The sequence below is a fragment of the Pseudophryne corroboree genome, chromosome 10, assembly GCF_028390025.1.
Source record: "Pseudophryne corroboree isolate aPseCor3 chromosome 10, aPseCor3.hap2, whole genome shotgun sequence".
Lineage (NCBI taxonomy): Eukaryota > Metazoa > Chordata > Amphibia > Anura > Myobatrachidae > Pseudophryne > Pseudophryne corroboree.
Genome location: NC_086453.1, coordinates 330,764,724 through 330,791,500, shown reverse-complemented (window position 1 = coordinate 330,791,500; position 26,777 = coordinate 330,764,724). Strand labels below are relative to the sequence as shown.

The 26,777-nt window shown below is 46.6% G+C and overlaps 1 protein-coding gene across 1 annotated transcript in view; it reads left to right on the top strand.

Annotated features, from left to right (window-relative positions):
• The first annotated feature begins 5,709 nt into the window (after nucleotides 1-5,709).
• The window catches only part of LOC134965334 (nicotinamide N-methyltransferase-like), a 45,784-nt gene continuing 24,716 nt past the window's right edge, over nucleotides 5,710-26,777 (top strand). The window contains exon 1 of the mRNA XM_063941806.1: nucleotides 5,710-5,860. Within this exon, the coding sequence (XP_063797876.1) occupies nucleotides 5,710-5,860 (151 nt within the window). The remainder of the gene's footprint in view (nucleotides 5,861-26,777) is intronic.

The following is a 26,777-nucleotide window of genomic DNA, read 5'->3' as shown; positions in this document are numbered from 1 at the left end:
CAGCTACCTCATTGCGCCTCTTTTTTTCTTTGCGTCATGTGCTGTTTGGGGAGGGTTTTTTGGAAGGGACATCCTGCGTGACACTGCAGTGCCACTCCTAGATGGGCCCGGTGTTTGTGTCGGCCACTAGGGTCGCTAATCTTACTCACACAGCTACCTCATTGCGCCTCTTATTTTCTTTGCGTCATGTGCTGTTTGGGGAGGGTTTTTTGGAAGGGACATCCTGCGTGACACTGCAGTGACACTCCTAAATGGGCCCGGTGTTTGTGTCGGCCACTAGGGTCGCTTATCTTACTCACACAGTCAGCTACCTCATTGCGCCTCTTTTTTTCTTTGCGTCATGTGCTGTTTGGGGAGGGTTTTTTGGAAGGGCCATCCTGCGTGACACTGCAGTGCCACTCCTAGATGGGCCCGGTGTTTGTGTCGGCCACTAGGGTCGCTTATCTTACTCACACAGTCAGCTACCTCATTGCGCCTCTTTTTTTCTTTGCATCATGTGCTGTTTGGGGAGGGTTTTTTGGAAGGGACATCCTGCGTGACACTGCAGTGCCACTCCTAGATGGGCCAGGTGTTTGTGTCGGCCACTAGGGTCGCTTAGCTTAGTCATCCAGCGACCTCGTTGCAAATTTTAGGACTAAAAATAATATTGTGAGGTGTGAGGTATTCAGAATAGACTGAAAATGAGTGGAAATTATGGTTTTTGAGGTTAATAATAATATGGGATCAAAATGACCCCCAAATTCTATGATTTAAGCTGTTTTTTAGGGTTTTTTGAAAAAAACACCCGAATCCAAAACACACCCGAATCCGACAAAAAAAATTCGGTGAGGTTTTGCAAAAACGCGGTCGAACCCAAAACACGGCCGCGGAACCGAACCCAAAACCAAAACACAAAACCCGAAAAATTTCAGGCGCTCATCTCTACTAATAATATGCTCCCCAAAATTTGTGTCTCTCTCTAGTACTCTAGTCTAAACGGAGAGGACGCCAGCCACGTCCTCTCCCTATCAATCTCAATGCACGTGTGAAAATGGCGGCGACGCGCGGCTCCTTATATAGAATCCGAGTCTCGCGATAGAATACGAGCCTCGCGAGAATCCGACAGCGGGATGATGACGTTCGGGCGCGCTCGGGTTAACCGAGCAAGGCGGGAAGATCCGAGTCGCTCGGCCCCGTGTAAAAAAACCTGAAGTTCGGGCGGGTTCGGATTCCGAGTAACCGAACCCGCTCATCTCTAGTATGTATGTGTCGGCATGTCTGAAAAAAAGTTTTACTTTCACGGTGTGTGTCTCCTGTTTTTATTTGGGTATTTTTTTTCCAGTAGAACTACAGGTACCAGCAGGGGCATGCTGCGCTGTACTCTGCTGTTTTGGCTGGCTGTCTCCATACAGAGACTCCAGACTAATTATGGCTGTGCAGCTTAGTGACTGTATAGAGAGGCACACTGCGCTGTACTCTGCTAATTATGATCTGCTATGTCCATACAGAGACTCCAGGCTAATTATGGCTGTGCAGCTTAATGACTGTATAGAGAGGCACACTGCGCTGTACTCTGCTGTTTAGGCTCTTCTATGTCCATACAGAGACTCCAGCCTAATTGTGGCTGTGCAGTATAGAGACCGTATAGGGACATGCTGTGTTGTACTCTGCTGTTTAGGCAGAAAACTAGTCAAGATAACCGTGGACCCATCTGTAGGCTGGGTTACGCTGCACTTTGCTGTGTGTTGCGCTGTACCCTGCTGTATTGGCTGTGCCTTACTCAAGTGCACTTTATTCAAATGCATCTATAAGCCCTGTGATCCATGCAGTTTGAATCGAGCTGTAAGTGTAACAACAGAAAAATAAAAAAATTTATTGTTTTTGTACTAGTTGGTTGGTGTGCTTTACTCAAGTGAGCTCTTAGTAGCCGGGACGTGGCTCAGGGAGGACGCAAGTCCCAGCCGTTGCCAGGTCACCAGGATGCTGCATCTCCTCCAGCTGCCAGAGCTTCTGGGTCCCGCAACGCTGCCACGGGGGTGCTTGGGAACCGCCGGGCGCATGGCAACGGGGACACTGGTAGCAGACGGCGTTCCCCATTGCTAGGTAATTAGTTGTCTGTAGACGTGCAGCAGGGCAACTTCACAGGGTTTTCTCATTATGACCTCTCAGCTTTGATTGGTGCAGGCACCTGTTATATTCCTTTCCTGTGCACTCCTCAAATGCTGGTTATAGTTCCTGCTTCTTGTAAGAGACTGCCAGTCCTGTGAGCTCTTGTGCTAAAGAATCTTTGCTAGATCCAGTCCTGTCTGGATCCTGTCTGCCTTAGCATCTGGTGTAGTGTGGATTCTTCCACACAATATTTGTTCTTTGTCTTGTCTTTATTTTTGGTCTTTCTGCTAGCTATCCATTATCATTGTTTCTTGCATACAGCTGCTTCACACATAACCACCACATTTGCCTTTATTACCACAGTCTCATTCCACTACAGTGTCTCTCCCTGGCCTCTTTTGTCCATGTATATATAATTTGGTGCCAGCCCGTGAGCCAATCAGAGCTCACGGACTGGCAGCCAAGGCTCCTGATTGGCTGCTGGACCACGAGCTTTGATTGGCTCATGGATCGGCACCTAAATGAAGGTAGACACCCGCACCGCCGCCGGAGACTTGGGGGCAGGGGAGGTGCACGCAGCGCTCTCCTCCCCTGACACACAGGACAGAAGCAGCGCAATAAGAAGCAGGGAAAGGGGGGGCACTGTGAGGGCATGTGTACCTGGCACTGGTGGCATATTTGGCACTGCAGGGACATGTGTATCTGGCACTGGGGGCATATCTGGCACTGGGGGCATCTCTGCATCTGGCACTGGGGGCATATCTGGCAGGCATATCTGACACTGTGGGGTCATTTCTGTATCTGGCACTGGGGGGACATGTGTATCTGACACTGGGGGCATTTCTGTATCTGGCACTAGGGCATCTTTGTATCTAGCACTGGGGCAATGTGTATCTGGCACTGTGAGGTAATATATATCGGGCACTCTGGGGGCATTTGTGTGTCTGGCACTGTGGGGCAATGTGTATCTGGCACTGTGGGGCAATGTATATCTGGCACTGTGGGGCAATGTATATCTGGCACTATTGGGGGTCATATGTGTATCTTACCTGTAAGACATTTTTTCTACTTGCACCACTGGTCTTTCTCTTCCTGTCCTTGTCTTTTCTACTGACAGATAACTCTGGTCATCTCGGGGGTAAGCTCGTACTGTCGCCAGTGGCGTAAGTCCTGGTGGGCATCCCAGTGCCGGTAGGCGCATCTAGCCTTATGGGAAAAACAGCTCTTGTAGGCAAGAAGACCTGCTGGTGCACTGTACGAGTCTTACTGTCAGGTGTCTGGGGTTATTGTCCAGAATTGCCCAGAAGACCATCATCTTTCCAAGTTCATCATACTCATCATCTTCAGTCACCCAGGTCTCCACGCCAGTATGCCCAGGTACTTTCCTCAGACCATAGCATGCACTTTGTTCACATGTATCTATAAGTCCTGTGATCCACGCAGTTTAAGGCATGCTGCAAGTTTAAAAATATATCTAGTATTTTTGGACTGCTTGGTTGGTGCACTTTATTTAAGTGTGCTTTGTGCATCTATAAGCACTGTGATCCACACAGTGATCTGCGACTTGACAAATGGTTAACTATCAGTTTAGGGAAGAGCAACCAAATACTAGTGCAGTAGCTCCTGCCCCCAGTCATGATGATGATGCTAGTTCAGCAGTATCTACTAAAGCTGACGCTCAAGGGCATAGCAGTTCTAAGTCAGGGTATCTAAAATCAAAAACCAAATATACAGTGTTAAAAAAAGACACCTCTTGTAAAGGGAAGGTTTGGTGCAGAAAAACATAAAATTGCCAACATGACATTCACCATATGCGGTGGCAAGGAAAGGCTCAACTGTCAGTGAGGCTTCTTCTTCTGTTTCTCATGATGATGCAAGAACTTTTCACTCTAGAAAAGTCTAGTCTAGAAGAGGTATCAAGAAAATGAAAACCAGAAAGGCAGTATAACAAACTGCGTTCAGAGCCATCAAACATTCCTGAGGAATGTTTAGGGGTGTCTATGTTAGCTATGTGTGAGTCTGACATTTCTCACACTGTCCTCATAGATAAGCCTCTTTCACCTCCTTCCACCATTTCTGCACCATCTGCACATGAAGGGAGCAGTATTATGCCCTGGTGATGAGGGCATAATAGAAATTGAGGATTCGTGAGTGGAAGTGCAACAGAATGAGGAGGATATGTGTGTACAACTACTATTAGAGATGAGCGGATTCGGTTTTACTCGGTTTTACTCGGTTCTCAAAACGGCATCTTATTGGCTCACTGATGTCACGTGTTTTGGATAGCCAATCGGATGCCATTTTGAGAACCGAGTAAAACCGAGTAAAACCGAATCCGCTCATCTCTAACTACTATCTGACACCGAGGGGTAAATTTACTAAGGAAGGAGTGTTTTATAACTGGTAATGTTGCCTGTAGCAATCAATCAGATTCTATCTATCTTCTAGAAGCAGCTAGATATATGTTAAGTAGAATCTGATTGGTTGCTCTGAGCAAGATCACCAGTTCTAAAAAAAACTCCCACTTTAGTAAATTTACCCCTGAGGATGTAGATGATGTTGTTTGTGCAAGTCAACCACAAGCAGCTGCAGTTCTTGCCCATTATAAAAAGAAAGCCATAGTAGTGCCTGGGCATTACCACCAAAAAGCCAACTCTTGGGTGTGGGATTATTTTTACCCAATTCCTGACAATGTTTGTGAAGGCATCTGCTCCATTTGTGAGGCCAAAGTTAGAAGACGAAGGGTCGTTAGCCATCCAGGCACCTCCTCCATGTTACGTCATTTGCGGCAAGTTCATGAAATTTATTTTACAAGATTATAATGTAATTAACACCCTCATTATCAACCTCCTTATTAATGAGCGGAGTTAGTCCTTTCAAAAAATTGTCTTGTGTGGGCCCAAACAAAGCAAGCACTTCAGCCACAAGTGTCAGTCCCTGTCGCTGAAGTGCTTGGTTTCTTAAACTGTGCATGTCCTTTTTAATATCCAACATAAAGGTGGGAGGGAGGGCCCAAGGACAAATCCATCTTTCAGCAACTTTCAATTCTGCCACTGCTGTGTGATAATGTTTCATAGGTGTGTTATAAACTGCTGTGTGCTTGTGCTGCTGCTCTCTTACTTAGTAACCAACAAGGCTGCTGTAGCCTTTACCCAGTAATGGTGAAAACAATATTGTAAGCTGTGAGGTGGTCAAAATTGACTGGAAATGACTGAAATAAATGTTATTGAGGTTAATAATACTATAGGAACAATTTAAAAAAAAAAAATCCAAATCCAAAGCCAGACAACGAATTAGAGGCAAATCTAAATCCAACAAAAATGGTTCAGTGCACATCTTTAATTGTAATGATTTATTTGTTTAGTTACTTTTGATGAATTTAAAATGGAAAGCAGATACATAATACATAGATATATAAACAGATTACTGTATATTAATCAAACATGCATCACATGAACAACTCAAGAAGAAAGATTAAACATCATGTGATAATGTAATAGAATTATTCCTGGTAAGGATGTTTTTCTAAATCCTACCGATATAAATAGAACTTCTGGACCAGTCAAGGTGAACAGAGACTAAGAACGAGAGAGTTAACTGTAAGTGATACAATAATACGAGATGGATTGCAGCACCCAAAAGTTCTACCATGAACATAACATTGATACAAGAAAGCTTGTTGATGCATATTTTTCTGATAAACCAGAAATGATGTTCAAAGACACTTCCCTGAAATTTCCTATGGAGAAACTTCACCATATTTTTAGTACGGGTATGTATAGTTCACTGTGCTTTATCTTGCTGCCAAGGTTATACCGTATTATTTATGTTTTAGGTGCTTTTTATAAAGGTAAGATACAGCCATTACATTTGCTATGTTCATATGACAAATAAAAACATCATTAGTTCTGAAAACTATGCAATGTCTATGAAGAAAGAATATAATAATAACATTTGAAAGTGTTTTGGGTTTGGTTTTGGATGTACTGTAGGTTTCTTTAAAAATCAACAAAAACAGCTACAATCATATAACTTGGACCTGTTTTTGTTCCTGTAGTATTATCAATAACATTAATTACAAACAATCCAAAACCCATGATTCAGGTTTTAAATCCAAGTTTCAAATTCAAGGGAAGACGCGACTCAGTCCACTTGGATCACCAAAAGTGATCCAAGCCGGGACTCAGCTATACTTTGATCCTCAAAATTTGGGTGTGTTCGATTTTCAACAAAAGTGAACCACTCATCTCTAATTAATACAACCTCCGCACACTCTTAGGTTTATTCATAAAGCAGTGAAAAGAATGGACAAGTGAGCCAGTGGAGAAGTTGCCCATGGTAAGCAAGCAACTGGTATGTTTATAGATTTGTAGGTGGGGGAGCTAGGCTGAAGGTTTGCCTAGGGTCCAAAGAGACCTTGCGCCGACCCTGCTTATAGGGATCTGTCATCTGTCAGTGTTAATAAAATGCAGTGTATGGAAGAATGGCATGGCCTGCTGTAATCTGTGTAAGCAGACTTTCAAATGACAATTACTGAATCATTTAATACAGTATGTTTAAACTAACTTGCTCCATTCTGCACGTTTAACCCACATACTGGCAATTTATCAATATCTTTAAAAACTGCATTATCCAGATTGATTTAAAAGCAGTAGATTTATCCCTTATATGGCTCCTGAGACAAGTCTTTCCAGCAATAGAGACACTGATAATTCCCTTATTGGGGAACTTTGTGAATATGAAAATGGGTGTTCAGTTGTTGATACCCACCTTTAAATTAGAGATGAGAGGGTTCGGTTCCCTGATACTGCCGTATATGTCCAGTGGTACTGCCGTATAATTCCAGTGATACCGCCATATAATTCCAGTGGTACTGGGGTATAAATCCAGTCCAGTGATACTATCGTATATGTACAGTGGTATTGCTGTATAAATCCAATGATACTGCCGTATATGTCCAGTGGTACTGGCATATAAATCCAGTGGTACTGGTGTATAAATCCAGTCCAGTGATACTGCCGTATATGTCCCCTGGTAATGCCGTATAAACCCAGTGGTACTGGCGTATAAATCCAGTCGAGTGATACTGCCGTATATGTCCAGTGGTACTGCCTTACATGTCGAGTGGTAATGCCGTATAAAAACAGTCCAGTTATACTGCCGTATATGTCCAGTGATACTGCCTTACATGTCGAGTGGTAATGCCGTATAAAAACAGTCCAGTTATACTGCCGTATATGTCCAGTGGTAATGCCATATATGTTCAGCGGTATTGCTGTAGAAATCCAGCGATATTGCCGTATATGTCCAGTGATACTGCTGTATATGTCCAATGATATTGCCGTAAAAATAAAGTGATACTGACGTATAAATTGTCCAGTGGTACTCCGTATAAATCCAGTGGTACTGGCGTATAAATCCAGTCTAGTGATACTGTCGTATATGTACAGTGGTATTGCTGTATAAATCCAATGATACTGCTGTATATGTCCAGTGGCACTGGCGTATAAATCCAGTGGTACTGGTGTATAAATCCAGTCCAGTGATACTGCCGTATATGTCCACTGGTACTGCCGTATAAACCCAGTGGTACTGGCGTATAAATCCAGTCCAGGGATACTGCCGTATATGTCCAGTGGTACTGCCATATAATTCCAGTGATACTGCCGTATAAATCCAGTCCAGTGGTACTCCCGTATAATTCCCGTCATACTGCCATATAATTCAAGTGATACTGCCGTATAATTCCAGTGGTACTGGCGTATAAGTCCAGTGATACTGCCGTATAAATCAAGTCCAGTGGTTCTGCCATATAATTCCAGTGATATTGCTGTATAATTCTAGTGATACTGCCGAATAATTCCAGTGGTACTGGCGTATAAATCCAGTGATACTGCCGTATAAATCAAGTCCAGTTGTACTGCTGTAAAATTCCAGTGATACTGCCATATTATTCCAGTGATACTGCCGTATAATTTCAGTGATAATGCCTTATAATTCCAGTGGTACTGCCGTATAAGTCCAGTCCAGTGGTGCTGCCATATAAGGTCAGTGGTGCTGTCCTGTGCTTTATATTATTTACTCCAAATAAAGGGGTTATTAATATTTAATCCAAATAATTTTCAGAGGGTTTGCCCTGTGTGGTGTAGAGGTACGCTCTCCTGTACCACATATTGTTATATAATTCCAGAAAAATAATGGAGAATACAAAATTGGAGGATAAAATAGGGAAATATCAAGGACCACTTCCTCCTAGTGCTGAAGCTGCTGCCACTGGTCATGACATAGACCAGTGATGGCTAACCTTGACACTCCAGCTGTTGTTGAACTACATATCCCAGCATTCCCTGCATCGGTTTTGCTATTTGGCAATGCTAAAACTGATGCAGGGTATGCTGGGATGTGTAGTTCAACAACAGCTGGAGTGTCAAGGTTAGCCATCACTGACATAGATGATGAAATGCCATCAACGTTGTCTGCCAAGACCGATGCCCAATGTGATAGTAGAGGGCATGTAAAATCCAAAAAGCCAAAGTTCAGTAAAAAGACCTAAAAAAAATTAATTGAAATGGTCTGAGGGGAAACGTAAACTTGCCAATAAGCCATTTACGACACAGAATGGCAAGGGACAGCCAAGGCCCTGGCCTATGTTCATGACTAGTAGTTCAGCTTCACATGACAATGGAAGCCCTTATCCTTCCGCTAGAAAAATGATAAGGGTTAAGATGGAATAGCACAGCAAAGAACTGTAAGTTCTAAGATGGTATCACAATCCCCAAGGAGAGTCCAAGTGTGTTGGCGGTTGCGATGCCTGACCTTCCCAACACTGACGGGAAGAGGTGGCTCCTTCCACCATTTGCACGCGCTCTGCAAGTAGCACCCACAGTCCAGTTTCTGATATTCTGATATTTCCCAAGTAGTTTAGCCCCCAGTGATATTGTCCCCAGTGGTAATGCCCAAAAGTTATGCCCCCAGTAGTTATGCCCCTTGTAGTTTAACCCAGTGACGTGCAGTCAGGGGAGGCAGTGACTCCCCTGTCATTTATGATTAAAATAATACAAAGAAGATAGTTATGACACAGATTCTGTGTCATAAGTATCTGCTTTTGCCTTTATATTATTTAAATCATTTGTAGCATGAAAAAAAAGAATTCAATGTGTTTGGAGGCACAGCTCTCAGTGCCTCCGGCTATCACTAAGGAAGGGCCGGAAACGGGGGGCAGGGCCAAACATAGGGCAGTAAAAGCCCATTGAATAAAGACCTATATGCGGCATCTAATAGCAGTGCCTCTGTGACAGGGGCGTGCTTTCAGCCCATATGAAAGCACGCCCCTGTCACTATGGCTAATGTGATTGGGCAGTGTGCAGGGCCAGAATGACTACCCATCAACAAAGCACCAAACTCCTGGGGATGGCTGATGCGAGCATTAGCAACCCTCCCTCTCCCCCCCCCCCCCACAAGCTTATACAAGCGGCGGCCAATAATGGATACCCCCAGCTGGAGTTTACAGCCGCGGACGCAGCGGGTGCATCATATGGTGGGAGTGAAGTCCTGCAGCAGAGATCCCTGCTCTGCTACCCTGTGCTGCTGGGTCCACCAATGTTACTGCCAATGCACTTGTCAAACTGACAGGCAGCGGCATGGGCAATGTGAACAGCGGCACCTGCTCGAAACTCATTGCAGGTCTGGCTGAATGTGTCCCCGGCGTCTGACCTGCTGGGTGGGTTTAAGCGCAGGGGCCGGCCATGCGAGCCCCGAGCAGCATTAAAGAAGACCGGGATGGGTGAGGAGACTTACAGTTCGCCAGCTGTGGAGGCTCCATAGTGGTATGTTGTAACTGCCATGGCCTGGAGCGACTCTGCTGGAGTTTAGGCTGCACATGAGAGAAGATGTATTGTGCAGAGTGGGCTCACCTAAGCAACTCACAGCCAGCCACGAGAGAGTGAGCTAAAGTGCCAGGACTTCAGGATGAAGGTGGACTCCAGATAGCAGCAGCCAGAAGGTAATGTAGTGTAACCCTAATCCTAACCCACCCCCAGCCTAATTTAACTCCCCCAAAGGCCTAATCCTAACCCAACCACCCTAATCCTCCCATTCTGCAGCCTGACCCTAACCCTCCCCTCCCGCAGCCTGACCCTTACCCTCCCTCCCGCAGCCTGACCCTAACCTCCCCCTCCCACAGCCTAACCCTAACCTTCCCCTCCAGCAGCCTAACCCTAACCTCCCCTCCCACAGCCTAACCCTAACCTCCCCTCCCACAGCCTAACCCTAACCTCACCCTCCCGGAGCCTGACCTTAATCTCCCTTTCCACAACCTGACCCTAACCTTGCCCTCTCACCGCCTTACCTTTACCTCGCCCTTCCGCACCCTGACCCTAACCTTGCCCTCCCGCAGCCTGACCCTAACCTTGCCCTCCCACAGCCTAACCCTAACTTCTCCCTCCCACATCCTGACCCTAACCTCGCCCTCCTACAGCCTGACCCTAACCTCACCCTCGCACAGCCTAACCCTTACCTCGCACTCCCACAGCCTGTCCCTAACCTCCCCCTCCCGCAGCCTAACCCTAACCTCCCCCTCCTGCAGCCTAACCCTAACCCTCCCTCCATGCAGCCTAACCTTCCCTTTCCACAGCCTACGCCTCCCCCTCTCCCCCTTCTCCCCAACAGCCTAACCCTCCTCGGCATACTTACGTTCAGGATTCTGGCACCGGCATTCTGACAGGTGTCAGGATTCCAGCGCTGGTCTCCTGATGGCCTGCATCTGTACGTTGGGATGCCAACTACATCCCGCTGATATGATGTTTGTCCTTACTACTACCCCCAACCAGTACCTACCACTACTATGATCACATAGATTATAGATCATTTCTGCTGAAGTGTTACTAGGGGCAGTGGCAGTAACGGGGATTAAGTCAGTGGTGGTAGGAGTCATCGTCAGTACTCAAAGGACATTTTGACTGCACTGCCTCACCAGCCACTGACCTTACCGCATGCCACTGGTTTAGCCCCCAGTGGTAATGACCCCGTAGTTATGTCCCCAGTAGTTATACCATCAGTAGTTTTACCTCCTGTAGTTTAGCCCCCAGTGCTAATGCCCCAGTAGTTATGCCCCCTGTAGTTATGCCGTCAGAAGTTATACCCCTTGTAGTTTAGCCCCCAGTGGTAATGCCACCATATTTATGCCACCTGTAGTTATGCCATCAGTAGTTATACCCCTTGTAGTTTAGCTCCCAGTGGTAATGCCCCTATAGCTATGCCCCCTGTAGTTTAGCCCCCAGAGGTAATTCCCCCTGTAGTTTAGCCCCCTGTGGTAATGCCCCCGTAGTTATGCCCCCAGTATTTTAACCCCTAGTGGTAATGCCCCCAGGAGTGAGGTCCTGCCTCCGGCTGCCGATGTGGAGAGGGAGCAGGGTTCTCGCTGGTAGCACAATCTCAGTGGGTGCCCAGCATCTCTCTGCGGCTCTGGGCTCACATTTTGGGTTAGGTGAGCCGCTCCGGGCACACATTTTGGGTTAGGTGTGCTGCTCTGGGCTCACTTTCTGGGTCAGGTGAGCAGGAGGAAGCAGAACTGGTTCCGTTTCCAAATGGAAATTATAGAAAACAGTTCCGCCCCGTTCCGGCTCACTTTAACCTCTGCCTGATACAGGAGAAGATGGCGACGTCCATGTTGCTGATCTGGTGGGATCCGCACTATATTGACAACCAGCTTTGCACCCAGAACCCCACTGTGCACCATGCAAGGCAATCCTGGAATCCTGCTTTGTGCACTCCAGTGCGGCATCCACAGCACCTCTGATCCTGGATGCAGAATCGATCACTGCCGCACGAATCCCGCACCTTTTAGCTGTAAGAGTGCTCCGGCGTCTGACCAGCAACCGACCAGGTAAGAAAAGACTGGGTTTTGGGAGTATTACCCTGGGCTGTGACACACTATACAGAGCACAGCCACGTGTGAGTCTGGACACAGCACTGCCAATACAGCAGAGTACAGTGCAGCATACAGCAGTGTGCGTTAAAGTGAAATGGAGCGTAGTCCCAGACATAGTGCCTTTATACATAATCCAAATCCTGCAAGAATCCGATGCCAGGAGGATGATGTTAGTCCTGGAAGTGGGATCCGAGTTTGGTGGGAACTCCGGAGCCATGGCTTGGGTGGATTCAGATCCCGGGAGATTTTTGTGGTTCGGATTCCATGGAATCTGGATCACTCAACTCTATTAAGAACTAGTAAAGGGACCTGGCATACTGTATGCTGGGTCACCTCAATACTCCTCCCCAACCCACCCTTGCTGTTCTGTTCTGCTCCCTGCTGGGAGTCCTACTCTGCCTACCTCTCTGCTGCTCTGTCTTGCCCTCCTGACCCCAAGCCACCATCCCGCACCATCACAGCCCCATGATCTGTTGATCTGTCCTAACCCCATACTTACCGAGCTTCCTCTCCTAAGTGTGTCCTGTATCCCCAGCAGTGGGACTTATTGGATGGGTGGCATCCATTCAGTTTCCCAACGAACATACATGTTTGAAATGTGACAAATCTCATATAAATATTATGTTGATCTGTTCATGTTTTTGAAGAGCGCACATGCCAATTATCTTGTCCTCTTGGTATGTTGCAGTTGAAATGGCATATAATTATTTTCTTAATAACTTAGTAGCTATTTGATATTGCATTTCTCTGTAGATGACTTGAAATGCAATATAAAATATAAAAATGACTTGTTTGCTACTGATTAATGCTGTTTATTTAACTGTACATTTAGAAAAACTCGAACTTTTAAAAAAAGTTTTGCTAATTTCAACAGTGTCTGTACTGAATCAAACAGTTTAAGATTGTCCAAGTTAAATTAGTTACAGAGCCTAATTCAGGTTTGTTTGCAAAACAAAAAAGTTAGCAATTGGGCAAAACCATGGTGGTCATTCCGAGTTGTTCGCTCGCAAGCTGCTTTTAGCAGCTTTGCACACGCTAAGCCGCCGCCTACTGGGAGTGAATCTTAGCATAGTAAAATTGCGAACGAAAGATTCTCAAAATTGCGATTACACACCTCTTAGCAGTTTCTGAGTAGCTCCACACTTACTCGGCATCTGCGATCAGTTCAGTGCTTGTCGTTCCTGGTTTGACGTCACAAACACACCCAGCGTTCGCCCAGACACTCCCCCGTTTCTCCAGCCACTCCCGCGTTTTTCCCAGAAACGGTAGCGTTTTTTCACACACTCCCATAAAACGGCCAGTTTCCACCCAGAAACACCCACTTCCTGTCAATCACATTACGATCACCAGAACGAAGAAAAAACATCGTAATGCCGTGAGTAAAATACCTAACTGCATAGCAAATTTACTTGGCGCAGTCGCACTGCGGACATTGCGCATGTGCACTAAGCGGAAAATCGCTGCGATGCGAAGAAATTTACCGAGCGAACAACTCGGAATGACCACCCATGTGCACTGCAGGTGGGGCAGATGTAACATGTGCAGAGAGAGTTAGATTTGGGTGGGGTGTGTTCAAACTGAACTCTATAGTGCAGTGTATAAATTAAGCAGCCAGTATTTACCCTGCACAGAAACAATATAACCCACCCAAATCTAAATCTCTCTGCACATGTTACATCTGCCCCCCCTGTAGTGCAACATGCGTTTGCCCAATTGCTTACTTTTTTTGTTTGCAAACAGACCTGAATATCATTAATAGTATTTTAATGTTTCTTCTAGAGATGAGCGGGTTCGGTTTCTCTGAATCCGAACCCGCCGAACTTCAGCTTTTTTTACACGGGGCCGAGCAGGCTCGGATCCTCCCGCCTTGCTCGGTTAACCCGAGCGCGCCCGAACGTCATCATCCCGCTGTCGGATTCTCGCGAGGCTCGGATTCTATCGCGAGACTCGGATTCTATATAAGGAGCCGCGCGTCGCCGCCATTTTTCACACGTGCATTGAGATTGATAGGGAGAGGACGTGGCTGGCGTCCTCTCCGTTTAGAGTGACTAATAGTACTAGAGAGAGACAGACACAAATTTTGGGGAGCATAATATAGGGGGAGTACTACTTGCTGCTGATAGTGTGACCAGTGGCAGTGACCAGTGCCACCAGTTTAATGAATCCGTTCTCTGCCTGAAAAAAAACGATACACAGTGTGACACAGTCACACATACCATATCTGTGCTCAGCCCAGTGTGCTGCATCATATACTGTATATCATTATCTGACTGCTGAGTGCTCACTGCTCACACAGCTTAATTGTGGGGGAGACTGGGGAGCAGTTATAGCAGGAGTACATATTTTAAGTACAGTGCACACTTTTGCTGCCAGAGTGCCACTGCCAGTGTGACTGACCAGTGACCACTGACCACCAGTATTGTGATTGTCTGCTGACCACCAGTATATTGTGATTGTCTGCCTGAAAAAGTTAAACACTCGTCGTGTGGTGTTTTTATAAATGCATTCTGCAGACAGTGTCCAGCAGGTCCGTCATTACATAATATATACCTGTCCGGCTGCAGTACTAGTGTGATATATATATATATATATATATATATATATATATTTTAATTTTATCTCATTATTATCTAGTCTATATTAGCAGCAGACACAGTACGGTAGTCCACGGCTGTAGCTACCTCTGTGTCGGCAGTCGCTCGTCCATCCATAATTGTATACCACCTACCCGTGGTTTATTTTTTTTTTCTATCTTCTTGATACTAGTAGCTTACTTTAGGAGTCTGCAGTGCTGACAGACAGTGTCCAGCAGGTCCGTCATTACATAATATAATATACCTGTCCGGCTGCAGTACTAGTGTGATATATATATATTTTAATTTTATCTCATTATCATCCAGTCTATATTAGCAGCAGACACAGTACGGTAGTCCACGGCTGTAGCTACCTCTGTGTCGGCAGTCGCTCGTCCATCCATAAATGTATACCACCTACCCGTGGTTTTTTTTTTTTTCTATCTTCTTGATACTAGTAGCTTACTTTAGGAGTCTGCAGTGCTGACAGACAGTGTCCAGCAGGTCCGTCATTACATAATATATACCTGTCCGGCTGCAGTACTAGTGTGATATATATATATTTTAATTTTATCTCATTATCATCCAGTAGAGATGAGCGGGTTCGGTTCCTCGGAATCCGAACCCGCCCGAACTTCAGCTTTTTTTACACGGATCCGAGCGACTCGGATCTTCCCGCCTTGCTCGGTTAACCCGAGCGCGCCCGAACGTCATCATGACGCTGTCGGATTCTCGCGAGGCTCGGATTCTATCGCGAGACTCGGATTCTATATAAGGAGCCGCGCGTCGCCGCCATTTTCACACGTGCATTGAGATTGATAGGGAGAGGACGTGGCTGGCGTCCTCTCCATTTAGATTAGAAGAGAGAGAGTGAGATTGAGACAGAGACACTTGATTTACTGGAGCTTAGGAGTACTAGAGAGTGCAGAGTTTACTAGTGACTGACCACTGACCAGTGACCACCAGTGCAGTTTTATTTAATATAATCCGTTCTCTGCCTGAAAAAAACGATACACAGTGACTCAGTCACATACCATATCTGTGCTCAGCCCAGTGTGCTGCATCATCTATGTATAATATCTGACTGTGCTCACACAGCTTAATTGTGGGGGAGACTGGGGAGCAGTTATAGGTTATAGCAGGAGCCAGGAGTACATATTTTTAAAATTAAACAGTGCACACTTTTGCTGCAGGAGTGCCACTGCCAGTGTGACTGACCAGTGACCTGACCACACTGACCACCAGTATAGTATACTATATTGTGATTGCCTGAAAAAGTTAAACACTCGTCGTGTGACTTGTGTGGTGTTTTTTTATTCTATAAAAAACTCATTCTGCTGACAGACAGTGTCCAGCAGGTCCGTCATTATATAATATATACCTGTCCAGCTGCAGTAGTGATATATATATATTTTTTATATCATTATTTATCATCCAGTCGCAGCAGACACAGTACGGTAGTTCACGGCTGTAGCTACCTCTGTGTCGGCACTCGGCAGTCCATCCATAATTGTATACCACCTACCCGTGGTTTTTTTTTTCTTTCTTCTTTATACATACTACATCTCATTATCATCCAGTCTATATTAGCAGCAGACACAGTACAGTACGGTAGTCCACGGCTGTAGCTACCTCTGTGTCGGCACTCGGCAGTCCATCCATAATTGTATACCACCTACCCGTGGTTTTTTTTTCTTCTTTATACATACTACATCTCATTATCATCCAGTCTATATTAGCAGCAGACACAGTACAGTACGGTAGTCCACGGCTGTAGCTACCTCTGTGTCGGCACTCGGCAGTCCATCCATAATTGTATACCACCTACCCGTGGTTTTTTTTTTCTTTCTTCTTTATACATACTACATCTCATTATCAACCAGTCTATATTAGCAGCAGACACAGTACAGTACGGTAGTCCACGGCTGTAGCTACCTCTGTGTCGGCACTCGGCAGTCCGTCCATAATTGTATACCACCTACCCGTGGTTTTTTTTTCTTTCTTCTTTATACATACTACATCTCATTATCAACCAGTCTATATTAGCAGCAGACACAGTACAGTACGGTAGTCCACGGCTGTAGCTACCTCTGTGTCGGCACTCGGCAGTCCGTCCATAATTGTATACCACCTACCCGTGTTTTTTTTTTCTTTCTTCTTTATACATACTACATCTCATTATCATCCAGTCTATATTAGCAGCAGACACAGTACAGTACGGTAGTCCACGGCTGTAGCTACCTCTGTGTCGGCACTCGGCAGTCCATCCATAATTGTATACCACCTACCCGTGTTTTTTTTTTTCTTCTTTATACATACTACATCTCATTATCATCCAGTCTATATTAGCAGCAGACACAGTACAGTACGGTAGTCCATGGCTGTAGCTACCTCTGTGTCGGCACTCGGCAGTCCATCCATAATTGTATACCACCTACCCGTGGTTTTTTTTTTTTTCTTTCTTCTTTGTACATACTACTATAGAGTATAGTAGCTTACTGTAGCAGTCTGCGGTGCTGCTGAGCTGACAGTGTCCAGCAGGTCCGTCATCAGTCATCATTACCTAATAAATATATTATCTACCTGTCCGGCTGCAGTACTAGTGATATTATATATACATACATATATATATTGATTTCATCTCATTATCAATCATCCAGTCTATATTAGCAGCAGACACAGTACGTTAGTCCACGGCTGTAGCTACCTCTGTGTCGGCACTCAGCAGCCCATCCATAATTGTATACCACCTACCCGTGTTTTTTTTTTTTTCGTTCTTCTTTGTACATACTACTATAGTATAGTAGCTTACTGTAGCAGTCTGCGGTGCTGCTGAGCTGACAGTGTCCAGCAGGTCCGTCATCAGTCATCATTACCTAATAAATATATTATCTACCTGTCCGGCTGCAGTACTAGTGATATTATATATACATACATATATATATTGATTTCATCTCATTATCAATCATCCAGTCTATATTAGCAGCAGACACAGTACGTTAGTCCACGGCTGTAGCTACCTCTGTGTCGGCACTCGGCAGTCCATCCATAATTGTATACCACCTACCCGTGGTTTTTTTTTTTCTTTCTTCTTTGTACATACTACTATAGAGTATAGTAGCTTACTGTAGCAGTCTGCGGTGCTGCTGAGCTGACAGTGTCCAGCAGGTCCGTCATCAGTCATCATTACCTAATAAATATATTATCTACCTGTCCGGCTGCAGTACTAGTGATATTATATATACATACATATATATATTGATTTCATCTCATTATCAATCATCCAGTCTATATTAGCAGCAGACACAGTACGTTAGTCCACGGCTGTAGCTACCTCTGTGTCGGCACTCGGCAGTCCATCCATAATTGTATACCACCTACCCGTGGTTTTTTTTTTTTTCGTTCTTCTTTGTACATACTACTATAGTATAGTAGCTTACTGTAGCAGTCTGCGGTGCTGCTGAGCTGACAGTGTCCAGCAGGTCCGTCATCAGTCATCATTACCTAATAAATATATTATCTACCTGTCAGGCTGCAGTACTAGTGATATTATATATACATACATATATATATTGATTTCATCTCATTATCAATCATCCAGTCTATATTAGCAGCAGACACAGTACGTTAGTCCACGGCTGTAGCTACCTCTGTGTCGGCACTCGGCAGTCCATCCATAAGTATACTAGTATCCATCCATCTCCATTGTTTACCTGAGGTGCCTTTTAGTTGTGCCTATTAAAATATGGAGAACAAAAATGTTGAGGTTCCAAAATTAGGGAAAGATCAAGATCGACTTCCACCTCGTGCTGAAGCTGCTGCCACTAGTCATGGCCGAGACGATGAAATGCCAGCAACGTCGTCTGCCAAGGCCGATGCCCAATGTCATAGTACAGAGCATGTAAAATCCAAAACACCAAATATCAGTAAAAAAAGGACTCAAAAATCTAAAATAAAATTGTCGGAGGAGAAGCGTAAACTTGCCAATATGCCATTTACCACACGGAGTGGCAAGGAACGGCTGAGGCTCTGGCCTATGTTCATGGCTAGTGGTTCAGCTTCACATGAGGATGGAAGCACTCAGCCTCTCGCTAGAAAAATGAAAAGACTCAAGCTGGCAAAAGCACCGCAAAGAACTGTGCGTTCTTCGAAATCACAAATCCACAAGGAGAGTCCAATTGTGTCGGTTGCGATGCCTGACCTTCCCAACACTGGACGCGAAGAGCATGCGCCTTCCACCATTTGCACGCCCCCTGCAAGTGCTGGAAGGAGCACCCGCAGTCCAGTTCCTGATAGTCAGATTGAAGATGTCAGTGTTGAAGTACACCAGGATGAGGAGGATATGGGTGTTGCTGGCGCTGGGGAGGAAATTGACAAGGAGGATTCTGATGGTGAGGTGGTTTGTTTAAGTCAGGCACCCGGGGAGACACCTGTTGTCCGTGGGAGGAATATGGCCATTGACATGCCTGGTGAAAATACCAAAAAAATCAGCTCTTCTGTGTGGAAGTATTTCAACAGAAATGCGGACAACATTTGTCAAGCCGTGTGTTGCCTTTGTCAAGCTGTAATAAGTAGGGGTAAGGACGTTAACCACCTCGGAACATCCTCCCTTATACGTCACCTGCAGCGCATTCATAATAAGTCAGTGACAAGTTCAAAAACTTTGGGCGACAGCGGAAGCAGTCCACTGACCAGTAAATCCCTTCCTCTTGTAACCAAGCTCACGTAAACCACCCCACCAACTCCCTCAGTGTCAATTTCCTCCTTCCCCAGGAATGCCAATAGTCCTGCAGGCCATGTCACTGGCAATTCTGACGAGTCCTCTCCTGCCTGGGATTCCTCCGATGCATCCTTGCGTGTAACGCCTACTGCTGCTGGCGCTGCTGTTGTTGCTGCTGGGAGTCGATGGTCATCCCAGAGGGGAAGTCGTAAGCCCACTTTTACTACTTCCACCAAGCAATTGACTGTCCAACAGTCCTTTGCGAGGAAGATGAAATATCACAGCAGTCATCCTGTTGCAAAGCGGATAACTGAGGCCTTGACAACTATGTTGGTGTTAGACGTGCATCCGGTATCCGCCGTTAGTTCACAGGGAACTAGACAATTTCTTGAGGTAGTGTGCCCCCGTTACCAAATACCATCTAGGTTCCACTTCTCTAGGCAGGCGATACCGAGAATGTACACGGACGTCAGAAAAAGACTCACCAGTGTCCTAAAAAATGCAGTTGTACCCAATGTCCACTTAACCACGGACATGTGGACAAGTGGAGCAGGGCAGGGTCAGGACTATATGACTGTGACAGCCCACTGGGTAGATGTATGGACTCCCACCGCAAGAACAGCAGCGGCGGCACCAGTAGCAGCATCTCGCAAATGCCAACTCTTTCCTAGGCAGGCTACGCTTTGTATCACCGGTTTCCAGAATACGCACACAGCTGAAAACCTCTTACGGCAACTGAGGAAGATCATCGCGGAATGGCTTACCCCAATTGGACTCTCCTGTGGATTTGTGGCATCGGACAACGCCAGCAATATTGTGTGTGCATTAAATATGGGCAAATTCCAGCACGTCCCATGTTTTGCACATACCTTGAATTTGGTGGTGCAGAATTTTTTAAAAAACGACAGGGGCGTGCAAGAGATGCTGTCGGTGGCCAGAAGAATTGCGGGACACTTTCGGCGTACAGGCACCACGTACAGAAGACTGGAGCACCACCAAAAACACCTGAACCTGCCCTGCCATCATCTGAAGCAAGAAGTGGTAACGAGATGGAATTCAACCCTATATATGCTTCAGAGGTTGGAGGAGCAGCAAAAGGCCATTCAAGCCTATACAATTCAGCACGATATAGGAGGTGGAATGCACCTGTCTCAAGCGCAGTGGAGAATGATTTCAACGTTGTGCAAGGTTCTGCTGCCCTTTGAACTTGCCACACGTGAAGTCAGTTCAGACACTGCCAGCCTGAGTCAGGTCATTCCCCTCATCAGGCTTTTGCAGAAGAAGCTGGAGACATTGAAGGAGGAGCTAACACGGAGCGATTCCGCTAGGCATGTGGGACTTGTGGATGGAGCCCTTAATTCGCTTAACAAGGATTCACGGGTGGTCAATCTGTTGAAATCAGATCACTACATTTTGGCCACCGTGCTCGATCCTAGATTTAAAACCTACCTTGGATCTCTCTTTCCGGCAGACACAAGTCTGCTGGGGTTCAAAGACCTGCTGGTGAGAAAATTGTCAAGTCAAGCGGAACGCGACCTGTCAACATCTCCTCCTTCACATTCTCCCGCAACTGGGGGTGCGAGGAAAAGGCTCAGAATTCCGAGCCCACCCGCTGGCGGTGATGCAGGGCAGTCTGGAGCGACTGCTGATGCTGACATCTGGTCCGGACTGAAGGACCTGACAACGATTACGGACATGTCGTCTACTGTCACTGCATATGATTCTCTCCCCATTGAAAGAATGGTGGAGGATTATATGAGTGACCGCATCCAAGTAGGCACGTCAGACAGTCCGTACTTATACTGGCAGGAAAAAGAGGCAATTTGGAGGCCCTTGCACAAACTGGCTTTATTCTACCTAAGTTGCCCTCCCACAAGTGTGTACTCCGAAAGAGTGTTTAGTGCCGCCGCTCACCTTGTCAGCAATCGGCGTACGAGGTTACTTCCAGAAAATGTGGAGAAGATGATGTTCATTAAAATGAATTATAATCAATTCCTCCGTGGAGACATTGACCAGCAGCAATTGCCTCCACAAAGTACACAGGGAGCTGAGATGGTGGATTCCAGTGGGGACGAATTGATAATCTGTGAGGAGGGGGATGTACACGGTGATATATCGGAGGATGATGATGAGGTGGACATCTTGCCTCTGTAGAGCCAGTTTGTGCAAGGAGAGATTAATTGCTTCTTTTTTGGTGGGGGTCCAAACCAACCCGTCATTTCAGTCACAGTCGTGTGGCAGACCCTGTCACTGAAATGATGGGTTGGTTAAAGTGTGCATGTCCTGTTTATACAACATAAGGGTGGGTGGGAGGGCCCAAGGACAATTCCATCTTGCACCTCTTTTTTCTTTAATTTTTCTTTGCGTCATGTGCTGTTTGGGGAGTGTTTTTTGGAAGGGCCATCCTGCGTGACACTGCAGTGACACTCCTAGATGGGCCAGGTGTTTGTGTCGGCCACTAGGGTCGCTTATCTTACTCACACAGCTACCTCATTGCGCCTCTTTTTTTCTTTGCGTCATGTGCTGTTTGGGGAGTGTTTTTTGGAAGGGCCATCCTGCGTGACACTGCAGTGCCACTCCTAGATGGGCCAGGTGTTTGTGTCGGCCACTAGGGTCGCTTAGCTTACTCACACAGCTACCTCATTGCGCCTCTTTTTTTCTTTGCGTCATGTGCTGTTTGGGGAGTGTTTTTTGGAAGGGCCATCCTGCGTGACACTGCAGTGCCACTCCTAGATGGGCCAGGTGTTTGTGTCGGCCACTAGGGTCGCTTAGCTTAGTCATCCAGCGACCTCGGTGCAAATTTTAGGACTAAAAATAATATTGTGAGGTGTGAGGTATTCAGAATAGACTGAAAATGAGTGGAATTTATGGTTTTTGAGGTTAATAATACTTTGGGATCAAAATGACCCCCAAATTCTATGATTTAAGCTGTTTTTTAGTGTTTTTTGAAAAAAACACCCGAATCCAAAACACACCCGAATCCGACAAAAAAAATTCGGTGAGGTTTTGCCAAAACGCGGTCGAACCCAAAACACTGCCGCGGAACCGAACCCAAAACCAAAACACGAAACCAGAAAAATTTCAAGTGCACATCTCTAGTTTCTTCAATTATTTTTAATTGGCCAATAGTGACGTCAGTTTTGGGGTAAAAAAAGCAAAGTGATGGAAATTGAGGTAGAAGGTGTGGAACAGGTACTGTATATTGCGGTGCTTCATGAGTGGGGTGGCCAATCCCGGGCCATTTTTTTCAATCCCAGGAATCAGGTTTGAAAAATGTTCAATCCCGAGATACCCGGAATTGGCTGCATTTCAGTGTCGTAGTCCTCGCCCCGCCCTGCCCAGGTCAGATAAAGCAGAACTATCTCACCGGGCGGATGGGAGGGACACTTCCGTCACGTCCTGGAAGCTGAGCAGGCAGTGCGCCGGTGAGGTCCTGCGGCTGCGCAGCGTGACGTAAAGTCAGAGGTCACGCTGTGCAGCCGCCGGATCTCACTGCCAGAGGATACATGCTACAATCAAAGCTGGGGCAGGTGAGCAGAGGGAGCCGGGCAGCGTCTGAACGTTCTGAGGACGCTCAACGCTGCCCGTCAGATCCAAAAATAGGTTGCTGGCCAATCCCGAAATCCCAGGGATTGGAAGCTTCAATCCCAGGATTGAATCCCAGCCAATTTTAGGCCGGGATCCCACCGAGCCCAATCCTGGGATTGGCCACCATATTTACGAGTGGGACAAGTGTTTTTAGACTTGTAGGTGGGTGTAAGCCACTTTTTTTTAAAGTCCCCTAAAATGACCCAAATATACACTTATACCCATTTTTATGTACCCCACATTTAGTGAGAGCACTTGTTTAGCTGAAAAAAAAATAGCTTTCTATCATTTATTCACATTTAAAAAAAAAATGCATATAACAGCCATGTGACCCGATTTAGGGGGTGATTCCGAGATTTTCGCTATCGGCGGATTTTAGCAAGATTGCACATGCTAAGCTGCTGCTTACTGGGAGTGTGTCTTAGCATAGCAAATTTGCTAACGAAAGCTTCGCTAATTTTCTCGTAACGATTAACCCGCAGTTTCTGAGACTTACTCTTCCATTGAGATCAGTTCAGTCAGTTTCGTTCCTGGTTTGACATCACAACACACCCAGCGTTCGCCCAGCCACTCCTCCGTTTCTGCAGACACTCCTGCGTTTTCAACTAGCACGCGTGCGTTTTTCTGCACACTCCCATAAAACGGCCAGTTTCCGCCCAGAAACACCCACTTCCTGTCAATCACACTACGATCAGCAGAGCGATGGAAAAGCTTTGTTACGCCGTGAGTAAAATACCAAACTATTGTGTTAAATAACTTGGCGCAGGCGCACTGCATACCATGCGCATGCACAGTTTGCTACTATTCGCTCCGTTGCGAAAATTTATAATGAGCGAACAACTCGGAATGACCCCCTTAGTGGGACGTTTACTAAGCAGTGATAAGAGCGGAGAAGTGAGCCAGTGGAGAAGTTACTCATGGCAACCAAGTAGCACTGAAGTAACAGCTATAATTTGCATACTATAAAATTATACATGGCTGCTGATTGTCTGATGGGGCAATTTCTCCACTGGCTCACTTCTCCGCTCTTATCACTGCTTAGTAAATGTCCCCCTGAATGACACCAAATGTTTTATTATCGCCACTAGACTTATATAATGTTTTCATACATTAATTTGTTCTTTTTGGGGGGTACAGAAAGATTTCCCCATTTTTCCCATACTTATCTCTGGATTTGACTGCTAGAATTATCACGCGAATCTCCTGCCCGCTAGGCACACATACCCAACCCGTTTACATCACTGTCTTATTCCACAATGGTTAACACCAATAATTATTATTTTAAATAAAGTTTATTGACATTTATTATTTCATGTTGCGATATTCATATTAACATGCATACTTCATGTAAATATTATCTTAGTGACTTTTAATATTACACAACTTCTGATGATTTATATTGTGGCTATTTTTTTCATAATTCTGGAGGTCGAAAAATCAATGCTTTGCATGTGGTCTAATAATGAAATCAATTGTAGCGTTTGAGTCACTTATAAATGAACTAGGTGATTCATCGTGCCCTACGGGCGCTCTTCACACCGTCGTACGGGGCTACGCCCATTTAACCCTTGTACGCCCATGTGGCATACAATATTTGTATTATATGGAGTATTACCTTCAATCATAATTGTGTGAGTGGTTAAATATTGCACGGACAAAGGGCGTGCGATGGTTAAGGGGTCGTAGCCCCTTGCAACGGCGTGAACAGTGCATGCAGGGCCTGATGAATCACCTAGTAGGTGCTGTGGTTGGGGGAGTGGCGGGTGCGGGGGAGGCGCAGATGGGGGAGGGGGTCCAGGAGTGCCGCGGATGGGGGAGGGGGTCCGGGGGTTCCACGGGTGTGGGAGGGGCAGTTGCAGTGGTGCCACGGATGGGGCCGGTGCAGTGGTGGTGCGGGTGGGGGAGAGGCGTGTGCCGTGGGTGGGGGTCCGGAGCCACCGCGGGGGGGTAGGAGCAGTTTCGGGTGGGGAGGGGCGGGTGTAGTGGTGCCACAAGTGGGGGAGGGGGTATTGCAGGGGTGCTGCGGGTGGGGGAGTGGGTCCTGAGCCACCGTGGGTTGTGGAGGGGGAGTGTGGGGGTGCTGCGGATGGGGGCCGGAGGTACTGCGAGTGGGGTAATGTTTCTCCTGCTTCTCCTCCTGGAAGCAGCTAAGCTGCTGTCCTCCCTTTGGCAGTGGCTCTCCCGGAGACTCGCACAGCAGCCAAGCAGCCAGTCACTATTGTTAGCGCCGGTGTCCCAACGCGCCGCATTGCAGGGAAGTAGATGCACTAAATAAATTACAGCTCCCAGAAGCCCTAAGGGCCGGAATGTTTTGGCGCTAAGAGGTGCTGGGAGCTGTAGTTTATTTAGTGCTTCTACTTCACTGTAATGCGGCATGTTGGGACACCAGCGCTAACAATAGTGACTAGCTGGCAGAACTGACTTACTCGCTGAATCAATGTAAAAGGTGTGAGTGCTGTGCAGTGTCAGTGACACTGCACACCCACTGCACTGCACAGCACTGTCACCTTTTACATTGATTCAGCGTCCAGACATTACTCTTCGCAATATCACCCACTCTATCCGTTACATTAGCCATCTCGGAGCTTCCAGGCCGGCAGCCCAGGTGCTGTGTTCTGGGCGCGGCTGTGGCGTGGAGGCACTTCTGTGACATCATGCGCAGAGGAGGCTCCGGGACTCAGAGAGTATGGGAGTAGGCGTAGGGAGGGCTCTGAAAGCCTTCCGCTGCACCGCTTTCAGACACATCTATGCCATTTGCCGCAGCAGCTTTTGTTCCACCTGTGCCGCGGCTAGGGAGTGGGGATTGTTGATGCCGGAGGGGGGCAGGTGGACTGGCAGCAGGACATAGGGGGTCATTCCGACCTGATCAATAGAAGGCTACTTTTAGCACTGCTGCGATCAGGTAGTCGCCGCCTACAGGGGAGGGGGGAATCGCTGTGCAGGGCTACAAACGCTTGTGCAGAGAGTTGCACAAACAAAAGTTTTTGCAGTCTCTGCATAGCTCAGGACTTACTCACCCACTGTGATCATTCAGGACGGAGCTGATTTCAGGATCCCTCCCTGGAAACGGCTGGGCACGCCTGCGTTTGGACAGACACTCCCTAAAAACGTTCAGTTGACGCCTCCGGCCGGCCTCTTCCTGTCAATCTTCTTGCATTCGCCACTGCAACCGCTTTCTTCGTTATTCTCGTCGCTTCCAGGCGAGCAGCGACACACCTGCGCATTGCCGCCACGTGCATGCGCAGTTCTGACCCGTTCACACGGCTGCGAAAAAGTGCAGTGTGTGAACGGGTCGGAATGACCCCCATAGTACGCTGCAGTAAAAGGATTTTTTTTTCCCCTTTCTACAGTGCAGAGACTTGTTGCAGATGCAGTGGCATACCCTCCAGCTGCACCTTTTGGCAGGTACAGTGACTTTTTTTTATGGTCTGTACAGATATTTGGCTCTCCAAACTCCCATTGAAAGTATAGGAAAAGGGGCGCGACCACGGCACTTTACCCATGGCCACGCCCCCTTTTCGAATTTGGAGCGATTTTTATGTGTAAATTGTTGGAGGGTATATTGCTGCAGATGTAGTGGGCCTATTTTGGGGTGTGGACCTGGAGATGCAGCTCCATCAGCCCCATTGTTAATTCTGTTCTGGGAACACACAGCAGCCAAAGGGCAGACCCTGCCATTGGATGTAACCTGTGTGGGAGGCCATTTCTCGGCCAATCAGCTGTGGACTGGTTGTGATAGACCTGTTGCTAACCGAATGAGAGCACCTAGCCACGCCCAGTTTATAGACACAGGCACAGAGAGGTACATTTACTAAGCAGTGATAAGAGTGGAGAAGTGAGCCAGTGGAGAAGTTGCCCATGGCAACCAATCAGCACTGAA